At 38.2% G+C, this 16,193-nt stretch overlaps 2 protein-coding genes across 2 annotated transcripts in view; both read right to left on the reverse strand.

The window, feature by feature from the left end:
* The window catches only part of LOC145944770 (uncharacterized), a 255,432-nt gene that overhangs the window by 38,762 nt on the left and 200,477 nt on the right, over positions 1-16,193 (reverse strand). The gene's annotated exons all lie outside the window — the stretch shown is intronic.
* On the reverse strand, positions 11,226-12,029 carry LOC145944914 (transcription factor Adf-1-like). The gene is made up of 3 exons (XM_083053616.1): positions 11,935-12,029; positions 11,463-11,714; positions 11,226-11,334 (listed from the first exon to the last, which is right to left on the reverse strand). Exons 2-3 carry the CDS (start codon positions 11,701-11,703, stop codon positions 11,261-11,263), a joined length of 315 nt encoding a protein of 104 aa, XP_082909742.1. The 5' UTR covers positions 11,704-11,714; positions 11,935-12,029; the 3' UTR covers positions 11,226-11,260.

A 16,193-nucleotide genomic window follows, 5' to 3' on the forward strand; every position in this document is an offset into this window, starting at 1 on the left:
TCATTAACATCAATATTTTTTTCAGCCATTTTTTTGGAAATATGTATTCTGCAGATAGAAAACTTTAATTAATTATTATTAATTTATGATTAATTATTTTTATTACATTTTAATATTTTATTAATTATTGTTATATTTTTTATTATTGTTATATTTATTATATTTGTTAAATTATTGTTAATAATAACATTATAATTATAATTATTGTATAATATTATAATTAATATATATTGTTTTGTATATATTATATTTAGAAAACAACCGTTGTATAATTATGTATATATTAATAATTATATATAAATGATTATGATTTTACTTAGAAAAAAATTAATACAATTAATCAGATTTTCGTCTTATTTAATTAAAAATGCATAAGAAATAATAAACAGCAGTTAGAGAAATTGCAAAACGCATGTTAAATTCAAATAATCAAGCTGTTGAAGAGATCGATTAATTTTTTAATATATTATATATTTACTCTTTTTTTATTGAAGAGCACAATGGTAAAATTAAAAAAAGAGTAGATAGAATGATATAATAGATTAATAGAAAGAATAAGTAAAATGTCAAAAGTTATAAGACTTAATAAAGCTAGATTTAAAAGAAAAAAGAGCATTCAAAGAAATGAAAGAATAATATTGAAAGAATAACGAAACGAATAAATAAATAACAGATATAAAAATGATAGATTTACTTATTTGGAATATGAATTATCAGAGCAATATTTTTGAACAACGTCTAATCCGCACGTATTGATGTTTGAATTAACGAAACAAGTGAAACTTATTTAAAAACAGAAAGAATATCTTATATGAATATGCATGCGTATCGAAATATATTTGACATTTGACTTGTACGCTTTTTTTCTATATATACAGGGTATCTTAATCACATCGAATGTTTTAATAGTAACATAATATAGTATTATAATTAATACATTATGGCTGCGGTCAAGATTGCACTACTAATGTTTCGAAGCATTCGTAGCACAATCTTGATCGTAGTCCAAATTGCATAGCTGAAGGAAATAAATGGCGCGCGCGAAGCGCGCGCTTTGTAATGTTCTAGTATAAACAAAAATATCACTAAAAATTGTTAAAATCATTAATAGATTTAAAAAAATCAACCCTTAATGATCTTGATTTTGACATATATGTATATTGCCAAGATTACTATTAATTTATCCATTTATTTATTCATTTATTTATGTTTAGTAAATCGAACATGTGTTTGCAACTTTGGACGCGAAGCAAGGTTTCACATGTCCCCCGCAGGGGGCCGGAACCCACTGTGTCCGCGCATACACTTTTCCACGCGAAGCGAGGTTCCACATGGGTTTGCAACTTTCCATGCAAAGCGAGGTCATATATTGGAACTTCTATACAGTACTGCGGACATGGGTTGGGTTGGGTTAGTTTTTGAGTGGGGGGTACAGGGGGAGGGGCGGAGCCCCTTCCCCGCCCGGCGGAGCCCCTGGCTCCTTATTGTCGTATCCATATACGATTCCACATGGGTTTGCAACTTTCCACGCAAAGCGAGGTCATATATTGGGACTTCCACGCAGTACTGTCAGCCTTTGTAGTTTTCTACGTATAACGGGATTACGTATCTGTGTTTGTACATACTTTTGAATTTTCCAGTATTTGATAAAATAAATTCAAAAAACGTCAAAACGTTTTGACGATTTTTTATGGTTTTCACCATGAAAATGAAAGTTGCGCCAATTTTTACTATCATATTCGTAATCAGCACGTCAAAATACGTAAGTATACGTAGTTTCAAAAAAATCGGAGGTATGCCCTTTTCGGAAGTTTATCCGAATTTTTTTTCAAAGATTAAGAATTACAGTTTTTTATGAATCATTTTTGTTCGTAACTCTTTCGTAAACAATGAGCGACGTCTAAAACTTCTTGAATGTTACTCAGAACATAGTAATCTTGACAACATATGTCAAGGTCAAGATCATTGAGGCTTAATCTTCTTATATCGATTTTAATAATTTTTAGTGATATTTTTGTTTATAACTTTTGAATTATTGAAAAGCTACGGTTTAGATCTTCATAGCTGACTTTAATATGATCTCCTAAAGTCACCTGAAAAAATTGGACCCCATCGGAGGTGTGCCCCATTTGGAAGAACATTCAAACTTAAACATATATTATATAATATAAACTTAAATATATTTATATAATATATATAATTATTATTATACATAAATATATTTGTATATAATATATAATGATTACATAAATTTATATAGATAGATATTTATTCCGTGGCCCCTAAGGGATTTCGGGGCGTTTTCAGGGGACCGCCAAACCCCTCACAACCATCCATCTATCATCGTCCTCTATTTACAAAACTTCTTGTATAATATACATGTCAGATCTTCCATTTTCCCTTTTTGCCGTCATCCTCCTCTCCTCTCCTTTCGTGTCATCCTTCCTTCCTTCCTTCCTGTCTTCACGGTCTCTGTTTCTTCCTCCTTCTCCTATCCTCCTCTCCTCTCTCCCTCACTCTTTTACAACAAATTTCTCATCCCTCTAACCTGGCCATTTGGAGACCTCACAATAATCTAACCTCTTCTCCCTCTCCTTTTCCCCTTCTCCCTTCCTCCTTATCTTTCATCTCCACTCCTACCTAGATCTACCCCTCCATCCACCTCTACCTCCACCCTACCAACTCCCTTCCTCTATTTTCTGACCCATTCTTCCCCCCGCTGTCCCACCCCCATTCCACCCCGTCTATCTCTATCCTCCTATTCCATACCCTTACCGCCTTTCCTTTCCTTTCCTCCTCTCTCGCCCATTCTAACATTTTCCACTTTATTTTCCTCTCCTCCATCGTCAAATCCTCATCTATGCCTACTCTCCACATTCTTCTAAAATCCTTTCTAACAGCCTTTCCCTATCCTCCTCCTCTTCCAATTCCGCTGGGGAGGGGTTGCTATCAGCACTTTTTTCTCCCGTCCTTTCTCTAACTTCCCTCACCTTCACCTCTTTCCCTAGTGCCCATGTCATTAACCATTCCATCGTCATTCTTCTTTCCTCCGCATCCTCCCCCTCTTCCCCTCACCAAACTATATTCTTTCTCCTTATTCTTCTCCTCTCCCACTCCTCTCTCTTCTCTCTCTCTCCTCTTTCTTCCACTCTCCCCTCTAACCTCTTCTTTCTTTCTGACGTCCTCTCCTCCCACTTCCCCCCTATCCATTCTTCCTTTCTACCCTCTTCCATCCCCTCTTTCCCTTCTTTCTTTTCTTTATCCTCCCTCTTTACCTCATTCTCCCCCACGCCCCTTCTCCTAACCACCTCTTCTTCACTCATCTTTTACCACCATTCCACCTTACTTCCCTCTCAATCCCCCTTCACCCCTCTTTCTACACTTACTTCCCTCCCTTTCCCGCCCCTGGCTCTTTCCTCCTCACTACTTTTCCCTTCTATCTCTCTCCTCTTACCCCCTGCCACTCCTTTCACCTTTTCTCCATTTTCCCTTCCCTTTTCTCTTTCCTCCCTCTCTCATCCCCTCTCACACTTTCTCTTGACGTCTTCTCTCCTCCTTCCTCCTTGTCCTCTTCTCTCTTCTTTTCTCTCTTCTCCCCGTGTGCGCCACCTTTCTTCTCTCTTCCTCCGCTCCCCCCTTTCTCCGTCACTTCTCTTCCATTCCGCCCTTTGCTCTCTCATTCCTCTTCTTCCACTCTCCTCTTTCCTCCGCTGCAATGCTTCATCACGGTCATCTTCTGTCCGTTCTCTTCCAATTCTTCCTCTGTCTTCTTCTTCTCTCCCCCCCTTCCGTCTTCACCTCACATTTCTCTTCTTTTATCCGTTCTCCTCTTATAACCTCTCTCCACCTCCTGTCTTCTCCGCTCTCCGACTCATTCTTTTTACACTCCTTCTTCTCTTTCTTCCTTTCCTCTTCCATTCTCTCATCCCCTTCCACGTTCTTCCTCCATAACCTCTCCATCATCTCCAGTCTCTCTAGTCTTTTCTCCACTCTTCTTCTCCTTTCCTCTTTCACAGTCTCTCTCTCCGACTTCCTCTCCATCACCTTCAGCATCTTTTCCATTGTCACTCATCTCCTTTATCTCTCTCACTCCCTCTTTCATCCATTCCATCTTCCGACTTTGACTCTCTCTCTCCAACCCGAATCAGTAAAATACTATCTCAACATTGAGCCACACTCTCTCTTGTGCGTACCTCCCGCTCCTTCTACGCATGTGCAATCACTTCCTTAACCACCTGTTTCCGCTTTCTCTGCCGCTGCCATCACAGCGCCATCGATCCTGCACGTGTCGATCCCCACACGTTTCAGCGCCCTCTCTATCACCGTCCTTTCTCCGTACTGTTGCTTTCTGCCTTATCCTCCTTTTACCGACGCTTCTCCTTTTTCTCCACGTCATCATTCTTTATCCCGTGCTTATCCTTCCTTCTCTTTCCATACCCCAATTTTCCATCCGCCAGTGCACCTCCACCATTCCATCCTCCTCTATCACTTCGCGGCTACTTAATCCTCTGCTCCCAAGCCGTCTCCTCCTCTTATTTTTTCCACCTCACTCACTTTATTCCGCCTCCTTTTCTCACTAAAACTCGGAGCACAGACCGTCACCTGTCACTACTCCAACGGCCATCTTTATCCTCCAATTATTATCTTAATTATATATTTATAATCTAAATATATATCTAAATTCTATATAAAATCTATTAATTTATAATCTTAACTATATATATATATAATATATATATATATATATATATATATATATATAATCTAAATCAGAGCTGGACGAGTGGCTATAAATTGCCCACGTTCTAATTGCCCACCGTTAAAAGTGACCACGTTCTAATTGACCACGTTCGGAATGCTTACGTTTTGATTGACCACGTTCGAAATGGACACGTCTTGTTTGCTGACGTTCAGTTTGTCAACGTTCGAATTGACCACGTTCGAAATGGCCACGTGAAATATTGCATGCAGTTCGATTTGACCACGTTCAGAATGGCCACGTTCGATTCGACCACGTTCGACTTGCCAACCTTCGGAATGGACACGTTCGATTTGACCACGTTCGGAATGGACACGTTCAGAATGACCACAAAAAATATTGCATAAAGTTCGATTTGACCACGTTCGAAATGGACACGTTCTATTTACCCACGTTCGGAATGGACACGTTCGATTTGACCACGTTCGAAATGGCCACAGAAAATATTGCATAAAGTTCGATTTGACCACGTTCGGAATGGCTACAGAAAATATTGCATAAAGTTCGATTTGATCACGTTCGGAATGGACACGTTCAGAATGACCACAAAAAATATTGCATAAAGTTCGATTTGACCACGTTCGAAATGGACACGTTCTATTTACCCACGTTCGGAATGGACACGTTCGATTTGACCACGTTCGGAATGGACACGTTCAGAAATACCACAAAAAATATTGCATAAAGTTCGATTTGACCACGTTCGAAATGGACACGTTCTATTTACCCACGTTCGGAATGGACACGTTCTATTTACCCACGTTCGGAATGGACACGTTCGATTTGACCACGTTCGAAATGGCCACAGAAAATATTGCATAAAGTTCGATTTGACCACGTTCGGAATGGCTACAGAAAATATTGCATAAAGTTCGATTTGATCACGTTCGGAATGGACACGTTCAGAATGACCACAAAAAATATTGCATAAAGTTCGATGTGACCACGTTCGAAATGGACACGTTCTATTTACCCACGTTCGGAATGGACACGTTCGATTTGACCACGTTCGAAATGGCCACAGAAAATATTGCATAAAGTTCGATTTGACCACGTTCGGAATGGCTACAGAAAATATTGCATAAAGTTCGATTTGATCACGTTCGAAATGGACACGTTCGATTTGCCCACGTTCGGAATGGCTACAGAAAATATTGCATGAAGTTCAATTTGACCACGTTCGGAATGGACACGTTCGATTTGACCACGTTCGAAATGGACACGTTCTATTTGCTCACGTTCGGAATGGACACGTTCTATTTGCCCACGTTCGGAATGGCCACAGAAAATATTGCATGAAGTTCAATTTGACCACATTCGGAATGGACACGTTCGATTTGACAACGTTCGAAATGGACACGTTCTATTTGCCCACGTTCTATTTGCCCACGTTCGGAATGGCCACAGAAAATATTGCATGAAGTTCAATTTGACCACGTTCGGAATGGACACGTTCGATTTGACCACGTTCGAAATGAACACGTTCGATTTGCCCACGTTCGGAATGGCCACAGAAAATATTGCATGAAATTCAATTTGACCACGTTCGGAAAAGACACGTTCTATTTGACCACGTTCGGAATGGACACGTTCGATTTGACCACGTTCGAAATGGACACGTTCGATTTGCCCACGTTCGGAATGAACACGTTCGATTTGCCCATGTTCAGAATGGCCACAGAAAATATTGCATGAAATTCAATTTGACCACGTTCGGAATGGACACGTTCGATTTGACCACGTTCGAAATGAACACGTTCGATTTGCCCACGTTCGGAATGGACACGTTCGATTTGCCCACGTTCAGAATGGCCACAGAAAATATTGCATGAAATTCAATTTGACTACGTTCGGAACAGACACGTTCTATTTGACTACGTTCGGAATGGACACGTTCGATTTGACCACGTTCGAAATGGACACAGAAAATATTGCTTGAAGTTCGATTTGACCACGTTCGGAATGAAAACGTTCGATTTGACCACGTTCGGAATGGACACGTTCGATTTGCCCACGTTCAGAATGGCCACAGAAAATATTGCATGAAATTCAATTTGACCACGTTCGGAAAAGACACGTTCGATTTGACCAGGTTCGGAATGGACACGTTCGATTTGACCACGTTCGAAATGGACACAGAAAATATTGCATGAAGTTCGATTTGACCACATTCGGAATGGACACTACCAATAATATGAACCCGTGCATGAGGTAAGTAGCAATGACTGTTTAATTAAAGGATTATTTTATACTGACCAATAAGACCGATGTGTTAAATTTATACCTCTGCATTACTGCTTTCTGTTACAAAAGACCAGAAAGCACTTTCGGACCGTCTCTCGACCGTAAGGCTGAGTTTCCACTGAGCGTGTCACGCGTCGCATCATCCGATGCGTCACCGAGTTAACCAATCAGAACATCCCATTGTAATAACATGTTTTAATAAATTTCAATTTTAAAAAAATTTTAATTTTTGTCGGTAAAACAGGACAATTTCTTTAAGATACCCATATGTAGGATTCACACTATGTCCGATTTTCAAAGTACGACGTTCGATATCCAATAAAAAAATTTGTTTTATGTAAAATATGATTCCTGCATTAAACTTTAGTCAAGATTTTCGCACACACCTTCCGTAATCGTAACCGTAAGGGTCATTCCACAATAGGTAGCAAATGCCCTCGTTGCCAGTTGACAATTGCGGATTGACCAATCAAAGCAAAGCTACTTGTCAGCTGATTGGTCAATCCGCAATTGTCAACTGGCAACGAGGGCATTTGCAACCTATTGTGGAATGACCCTAATGGTGACGTGGTCACGTGCTGACATTGCACATGTGGTGACGAAAATCAGAGCCCTTATTGTGCAATGGCCATAACGTAAGGACCAATCGCGTTGTTTGATTCCTACTCTGAATCAAGCAACGCGATTGGTCGAATTCTTACGTAACGGTTACGATTACGATTATGGAAGGTGCGTGCGAAGGCCTTTCACACATGAATTGTCGAAGGCACTGTTGCCAGTCTCGGGACGTGCAACCATACTTATACTTATAGGCCCGTATTCAGAACGCGCTTTTAAAGATGTTAGTGCGTTGTTAGCCAATAACAGTGCAGTATCGAGCACTGTTAACCAATAACAACGCGCTAACATCTTTAAAAGCGCGTTCTGAATACGGGTCATAGACTGCGACTTCTTATGGGCGAGCTGAAGATAACATTGAAGGACAGAGATATTTAGTAACCCGCACATTAGACAGAGACATACTCACTCAGGCTTATTGTTCTGCTATTGTTCTCTCACTTTAATGTAGTCTTCAATTTCTCTCACGGAACGCGCAGTCACTGGCCCGTATTCAGAACGCGCTTAAGCTGGAAGCACATAAAATTACAGAAGCCAGAGGCAGAATGCAGAAGCCATAGCGCATGCGCTATAGTATCTGCATTCTGTCCATGGCTTCTGAATAGCGCATGCGCTATGGCTTCTGCATTCTGCCCATGGCTTCTGAATTTCCAATCTATATAAAAATACATAATACATAGTCACAGGCATAATAACTCATTGTAGCCGGTCCTAAGAAAAGTTTTTAAAAAGAAAATAAGAACAAAAAACGAATTTATATTGATTAACACGTAAGTATATTTTCACTATTATATTACATTATCAATGTAATAAAAATATAAACTGACAATGACAGTATATAATTATTCGTGTAAATTGTCTCAGTTTCATGAACAGTATTTTGAGGTTAATTTTAGTTTGTATGCACATTTCTGAAATTATATTTCACAGGTTTCACATTTCAACATTTCACAGAAATGGACGATTTAGATTTCTTGTTAATTACTTTGGTCAATATGGGAGCACTTTTGGTGCAACGTCGTAGAGACAGGATCAACCGTGAACGTCGTCGCCGTCGGCATGTCTGGGTACGAGCAATTAACACAAGAAGAAGACAGCAAGGAGCTTTTTACAATCTTTTTCAGGAAATAAAAACAGATCAGCAAATGTTCCATAAGTATACACGTATGACACTGCCAACATTCCAGCAATTGATGGACATTGTTAATCCAAGCTTAATGAAACGAAGCCCACGAGGACTTGAACCAGAGCAACGAATTGCTTTGACATTGTGGTATATATCGGATCATTTGTCGTCTAACAATACATATATGTAAAAACAATTTGGTAATTAATATCATAATATTAATAATGTTACAGATTTCTGATTGGAGACAAAGTTCCAGCAATTGCTTTTGCTTATCGTGTTGTCTGTCAACTGTACATAAAATAATTAAAGAGACGTGTGATGTATTTGGAAGACTTCTTGGTCCTATCTATCTACGAGCTCCTTCGAGAGAAGAATATTTACAAATTGCTGAGGGTTTTTGGAAATTATGGAATTTTCCACATTGCTTGGGGGCAATTGATGGAAAACATGTCGATGCTCAATGCCCTCCGAATTCTGGTTCGCTGTACTTCAATTATCACAAACGATACAGCATCGTACTTATGGCTGTTTGTGATTACAATTATAAATACACTTTGGTCGATAATGGATCTATGGGGAAGAACTGTGATGCGGGAATTTTTGGAAACAGCGCCTTGAATGTGAAGAATGGGATGCTGGATATTCCAGAAGGAACCAGTTGCTTAAGCGGAACCGATATGCAAGTGCCTTATTTTTTTATTGGGGATGAAGCATTTCCCCTTGGAAAGCATTTAATGCGGCCATATTCTGGACGGTATTTGGGGGAACGCAAAAACATATTCAATTATAGACTTTCGCGAGCCCGGCGTATAATAGAAAATACATTTGGAATTATGGCAAAAAAGTGGGGTATTTATAACAGACTGATCGCTGCAATTCCTGAAAATATTAATAAATATATTTTGGCAACTGTATGTTTGCACAATTTCTTAAGAAACGAGGAAGGTAATATTATACAATTTGAAAACAATGTGGAAGTAACTGAAAATAACGAAAATGGTGCAGCATTTGAGACGCATATTAGGGACAGTATTTGCAATTATTTTATAACTCCGAATGGAATGGTCGATTGGCAGCATGACTATGTAACGAGAGGACAAAATCAAGACTTCATCTAAATGATAAAATATTTTATCAATAATTATATACGTGTGTCATATATTGTGAAATTTAATGCTAATATGTACTTATTGTCTATATATTAATCTATATTTATGTGTGTATATATATATATATATATATATATAATAATGAATTTTATATAAAATAAATAGTATAAGATTTTTTAAATATTCTTTAATATTATTATATACCTGTATCCATATATATTTCATTATTTATTTTATAATATATTTTATAATATATTTTTTATATTATATTATTAAAACTATATTTTATTATATATTTTATTATTATAAAACTTAACTTCAGTCTTAGTATTTTTAAAGCATAGTATTCTTAAAGCATATTATCAAACAGCACAAATGTTCGAAAGACGTTCCGAGGACATCCACAGGATGTTAAACATCTTTTGGACGTCCTCTAAATATCTTTCGAACATTCTGTTATATATACGTATGAATATAAATTATATTCTCACAAATTTTCCTTTTTCCACAAAATTTGCATGATATCTTGTTTTTTGATCTGTTTTATATGATCATCCAATTGCTTCAATTCCGCCATAATCAGATTACAAAATGAAGTATCTGGATCATTCTGCACTTGTACATAATATTTTTTAGACTTTAAATGCTCTGCAACTGCTTTATTCAACTTAACAAAAGACTCTTCGAAATCATCATTTTCAGATTCTTTTTTTTTACCGTCTTTTTCAATTGATATATTTGGATTAAATTTGCCCTTCATATATGACGGGTTTTTAAAAGTGCAGGTAGATCTTACGCTTGTTGGAGAAAGACGTGAAGAGTTAATCGTGATGGGTGATGACCGAGCTGACAATGATTCATGTATGAAATCGTTTGTATTGCTTTCTGACGTCGAAGATAAAGATGCGCATGACGTATCATCAAAATTACTGGTAGTGGATAATGTTTCCGGCATTGAAATCCTTTTTTTATTAGAGAAAATGTATTTGTATTAATTTGTTCCAATGCAGTTCTTTCTTTTTCCAAAGTCTGTTTGCCATGCTGTACCCAATTCGCAATTTCTTTATTTAGACTCTTGTCTTTCGAACAATCAGAAATAGGAGACACTTTTTGGAATTTGATGTTAGTCATCGAACTGAAACCATATATTTGATTAAATTTGTGGAAATTTAAAAGAGTGTGATAAAATGTCAATAATCTATTAATATTATTACTATTATTTATAGTTTTTATCGCAATTTCTTTAAAATTATAATGTTCTACTGTATAATATCTCGCTTATAAGAATACAAAATCAAAATAAATTCTTACTTTCTAGTTTTGACAAATTTGTCAATAAATTTCATTGACTCGAAATAAACAAATCCTCGTCTTTTAGAGGCTCCACTTCCACTTTTTGTTTCATTTTGTCTTTTCTTTCTTTTCTTTAGAGAAAGATTCTCTCAGACGAGTCCATCGATTGCAGCAAACATCTGCTAAAATATGTTAAATAAACAAATTTAATAATCGACTAATTGATTTAATTCAGATTTAGTACAAATGCATATTAATGAATTAAATAGCTCATTATTAATATTGTTAAATATTAAAAAATAAAACTTACCAGATGTGTTCAAAATTTTAGATATTTCTACCCAAGAGTTCTCTTTTTTTATCACATCACGATAATCTTTGCAACTAGTATCATATAAGTGTGGATAGCTTTTGACAATATTGATTAACATATCATCAAAAGTTCTCTCTTCGTCATCCTGTAACGTCACTTCATCAGGATTCAGGTTTTCATTTACTTCATCTTCAGACATCTGTATATTATGACAGTAATCCATGTGATCGAAGGCCATGAGGATCGATTCTATAAATTTAAAGCATTAAACATGAAACGTACCGAAAATTATAAAATGTGTTTATTTTGCAATAAATTACAATTTCAAAAATATGCATACAAATTAAAATTAACCTCAAAATACTGTTTATGAAACTGAGACAATTTACACGAATAATTATATACTGTCATTGTCAGTTTATATTTTTATTACATTGATAATGTAATATAATAGTGAAAATATACTTACGTGTTAATCAATATAAATTCGTTTTTTGTTCTTATTTTCTTTTTAAAAACTTTTCTTAGGACCGGCTACAATGAGTTATTATGCCTGTGACTATGTATTATGTATTTTTATGTAGATTGGAAATTCAGAAGCCATGGGCAGAATGCAGATACTATAGCGCATGCGCTATGGCTTCTGCATTCTGCCTCTGGCTTCTGTAATTTTATGTGCTTCCAGCTTAACCAATAACAGTGCAATATCGAGCACTGTTAACCAATAACAACGTGCTAACATCTTTATAAGCGCGTTCTGAATACGGGCCAGTGACTGCGCGTTCCGTGAGAGAAATTGAAGACTACATTAAAGTGAGAGAACAATAGCAGAACAATAAACCTGAGTGAGTGTGTCTCTGTCTAATGTGCGGGTTACTCAATATCTCTGTCCTTCAATGTTATCTTCAGCGCGCCCATAAGGAGGCGCAGTCTATGACCCGTATTCAGAACGCGCTTTTAAAGATGTTAGCGCGTTGTTATTGGTTAACAGTGCTCGATACTGCACTGTTATTGGTTAACAACGCACTAACATCTTTAAAAGCGCGTTCTGAATACGGGCCTATAAGTATAAGTATGGTTGCACGTCCCGAAACTGGCAACAGTGCCTTCGACAATTCATGTGTGAAAGGCCTTCGCACGCACCTTCCGTAATCGTAATCGTAACCGTTACGTAAGAATTCGACCAATCGCGTTGCTTGATTCAGAGTAGGACTGCCGAATCAAACAACGCGATTGGTCCTTACGTTATGGCCATTGCGCACTGGACGCGATGAGCGATGAGCGATATCCAATAAGGGCTCTGATTTTCGTCACCACGTGTGCAATGTCAGCACGTGACCACGTCACCATTAGGGTCATTCCACAATAGGTTGCAAATGCCCTCGTTGCCAGTTGACAATTGCGGATTGACCAATCAGCTGACAAGTAGCTTTGCTCTGATTGGTCAATCCGCAATTGTCAACTGGCAACGAGGGCATTTGCTACCTGTTGTGGAATGACCCTTACGGTTACGATTACGGAAGGTGTGTGCGAAAATCATGACTAAAGTTTAATGCAGGAATCATATTTTATAAAAAACAAATTTTTTTATTGGATATCGAACGTCGTACTTTGAAAATCGGACATAGTGTGAATCCTACATATGGGTATCTTAAAGACACTGTTCTGTTTTACCGACAAAAATTAAAATTTTTTAAAAATTGAAATTTATTATATTAAAACATGTTATTCAATGGAATGTTCTGATTGGTTAACTCGGTGACGCATCGGATGACGCGACGCGTGACGCGCTCAGTGGAAACTCAGCCTTACGGCCGAGACGGTCCGAAAGTGCTTTCTGGTCTTTTGTAACAGAAAGCAGTAATGCAGAGGTATAAATTTAACACATCGGTCTTATTGGTCAGTATAAAATAATCCTTTAATTAAACAGTCATTGCTACTTACCTCATGCACGAGTTCATATTATTGGTAGTGTCCATTCCGAACGTGGTCAAATCGAACTTCATGCAATATTTTCTGTGTCCATTTCGAACGTGGTCAAATCGAACTTGTCCATTCCGAACCTGGTCAAATCGAACGTGTCTATTACGAACGTGGTCAAATTGAATTTCATGCAATATTTTCTGTGGCTATTCTGAACGTGGGCAAATCGAACGTGTCCTTTCCGAACGTGGGCAAATCGAACATGTCCATTTCGAACGTGGTCAAATCGAACGTGTCCATTCCGAACGTGGTCAAATCGAACTTCATGCAATATTTTCTGTGTCCATTTCGAACGTGGTCAAATCGAACGTGTCCATTCCGAACGTGGTCAGATAGAACGTGTCTATTCCGAACGTGGTCAAATTGAATTTCATGCAATATTTTCTGTGGCCATTCTGAACGTGGGCAAATCGAACGTGTCCATTCCGAACGTGGGCAAATCGAACGTGATCAAATCGAACGTGTCCATTCCGAACGTGATCAAATTGAACTTCATGCAATATTTTCTGTGGCCATTCTGAACATGGGCAAATAGAACGTGTCCATTCCGAACGTGGGCAAATAGAACGTGTCCATTTCGAACGTGGTCAAATCGAACGTGTCCATTCCGAACGTGGTCAAATTGAACTTCATGCAATATTTTCTGTGGCCATTCCGAACGTGGGCAAATAGAACGTGTCCATTTCGAACGTGGTCAAATCGAACGTGGTCAAATTGAACTTCATGCAATATTTTCTGTGGCCATTCCGAACGTGGGCAAATCGAACGTGTCCATTTCGAACGTGATCAAATCGAACTTTATACAATATTTTCTGTAGCCATTCCGAACGTGGTCAAATCGAACTTTATGCAATATTTTCTGTGTCCATTTCGAACGTGCCCAAATCCAACGTGTCCATTCCGAACCTGGGTAAATAGAACGTGTCCATTTCGAACGTGGTCAAATCGAACTTTATGCAATATTTTTTGTGGTCATTCTGAACGTGTCCATTCCGAACGTGGTCAAATCGAACGTGTCCATTCCGAACGTGGGCAAGTCGAACGTGGTCGAATCGAACGTGGCCATTCTGAACGTGGTCAAATCGAACTGCATGCAATATTTCACGTGGCCATTTCGCACGTGGTCAATTCAAACGTTGACAAACTGAACGTCAGCAAACAAGACGTGTCCATTTCGAACGTGGTCAAATCGAACTTCATGCAATATTTTTCGTGTCCATTTCGAACGTGGTCAATCAGAACGTAAGCATTCCGAACGTGGTCACTTTTAACGGTGGGCAATTAGAACGTGGGCAATCTGGACGCTCCCGAGCTGGACATATATAGTTTGCACATTTCGACCGATTTTCGAAGGTCATCGTCTACCATCCTCCCTTTACATCTTGACATCTTCGCAACGAGTTGTCTAACAACCGCAATTAAGCACGCAGCATTCTGCCTCAGGTACGACGCGGAAATAAAATAAGAGTCTCCGAGACATTTAACAAATCTGTCGCATATAATTTTGTAGACAATAAGAGTAAAACGATATAAGACGCGCGTGATTTGGCGATGCGCGGATCGATTGCGCGGAGAATAATCTCCTTGCGCGACGGTTCGATACACACAGTCGTTCGGGATCAGCTGTTATAATAACACATATATATATATGCGAGTCTCCTTGACCGACTTATTGTATATCCCTATTATATAGGTCATCCGTATTAAAGCCTTTTATACCTGACATCGAGTTATCCTAATTTTATATTTTTCCTGACACGCCGTTCCTAATTGAGGGAGTTATTAATTTGAATATAATAATCTCCCACAATTTAATATTTTAAAATTTTTATATCGTAATAAATGTAATTAACTATTTAAAAATTAAAAAAAAAAATCTTTAAAGATCGCATTTATAAAATATATATTGACATTTTGTCAGTCGGAGGATACGAAACCACATCATGTTACAGATGCGTCGTTCCTGAGGCAGAATGCTGCGTGCTTATAGTTGTTAGACAACTTGTTACTAAGATGTCAAGATGTAAAGGGAGGATGGTACGCGGTGACTTTCGAAAATCGGCAAATGTGCAAACTGTGTCCAGCTCTAATCTAAATCTATAACATTAACAATCTATAACATTAACAATCTGTATTGCCAGCCTCGCACTGGCCAACAGTCTCAGTCACCACAGTCCTCTGTGTGTTATGTTCTCTCTCTATTCGTTCTTTGGCATGGGCCAACCATATTTTAATAGGAGCAGATACTTGCTCCTCTGTTGCGTCTCTCTCTCTCTCTCTCTCTCGATTTTGGTGAGTTGAAGTAGACGTGCCTTCGATCGCTCTGTATACTGTGACAATTTTCTTCCGCTCTTTGGCCCTTCGGGGCCCCCCTTTTTTCTTTTGTAGTGCACTGCGTCAAGGGCTACTTTTTCTTGACTTATTTCTTCTGTGCGGCTCTGTTCTTGTTTGGTCAGCGGGCTATCTTGGATTTTCGTGAAACGCTATAACTGTGATTTTCGAGTTTTTACGGATTTCTCCTTGGAAGCATAGACGATCTAGAGCATTTGTTTATCGGGAATCCGTTTTGTTGATATGGACGACGTAGGAAGCGGTGGGCAGGAAAGCAGTGGCGTAGGCAGTAGGGGGCTTACGAGACAGTCTACCAGCGCGGGAAATTTAAACGCATCAGGTATGCTAGAGAGAAATGGGTTTGGAGTATTGAACTCCTCAAGAGTGAATGCGCTTAGGGTCACTGTTGATAGA

This window comes from Prenolepis imparis, unplaced genomic scaffold (genome assembly GCF_030444845.1).
Source record: "Prenolepis imparis isolate NDT839.2.m4 unplaced genomic scaffold, iyPreImpa1.0 SCAF_13, whole genome shotgun sequence".
In the NCBI taxonomy this organism is placed as follows: domain Eukaryota; kingdom Metazoa; phylum Arthropoda; class Insecta; order Hymenoptera; family Formicidae; genus Prenolepis; species Prenolepis imparis.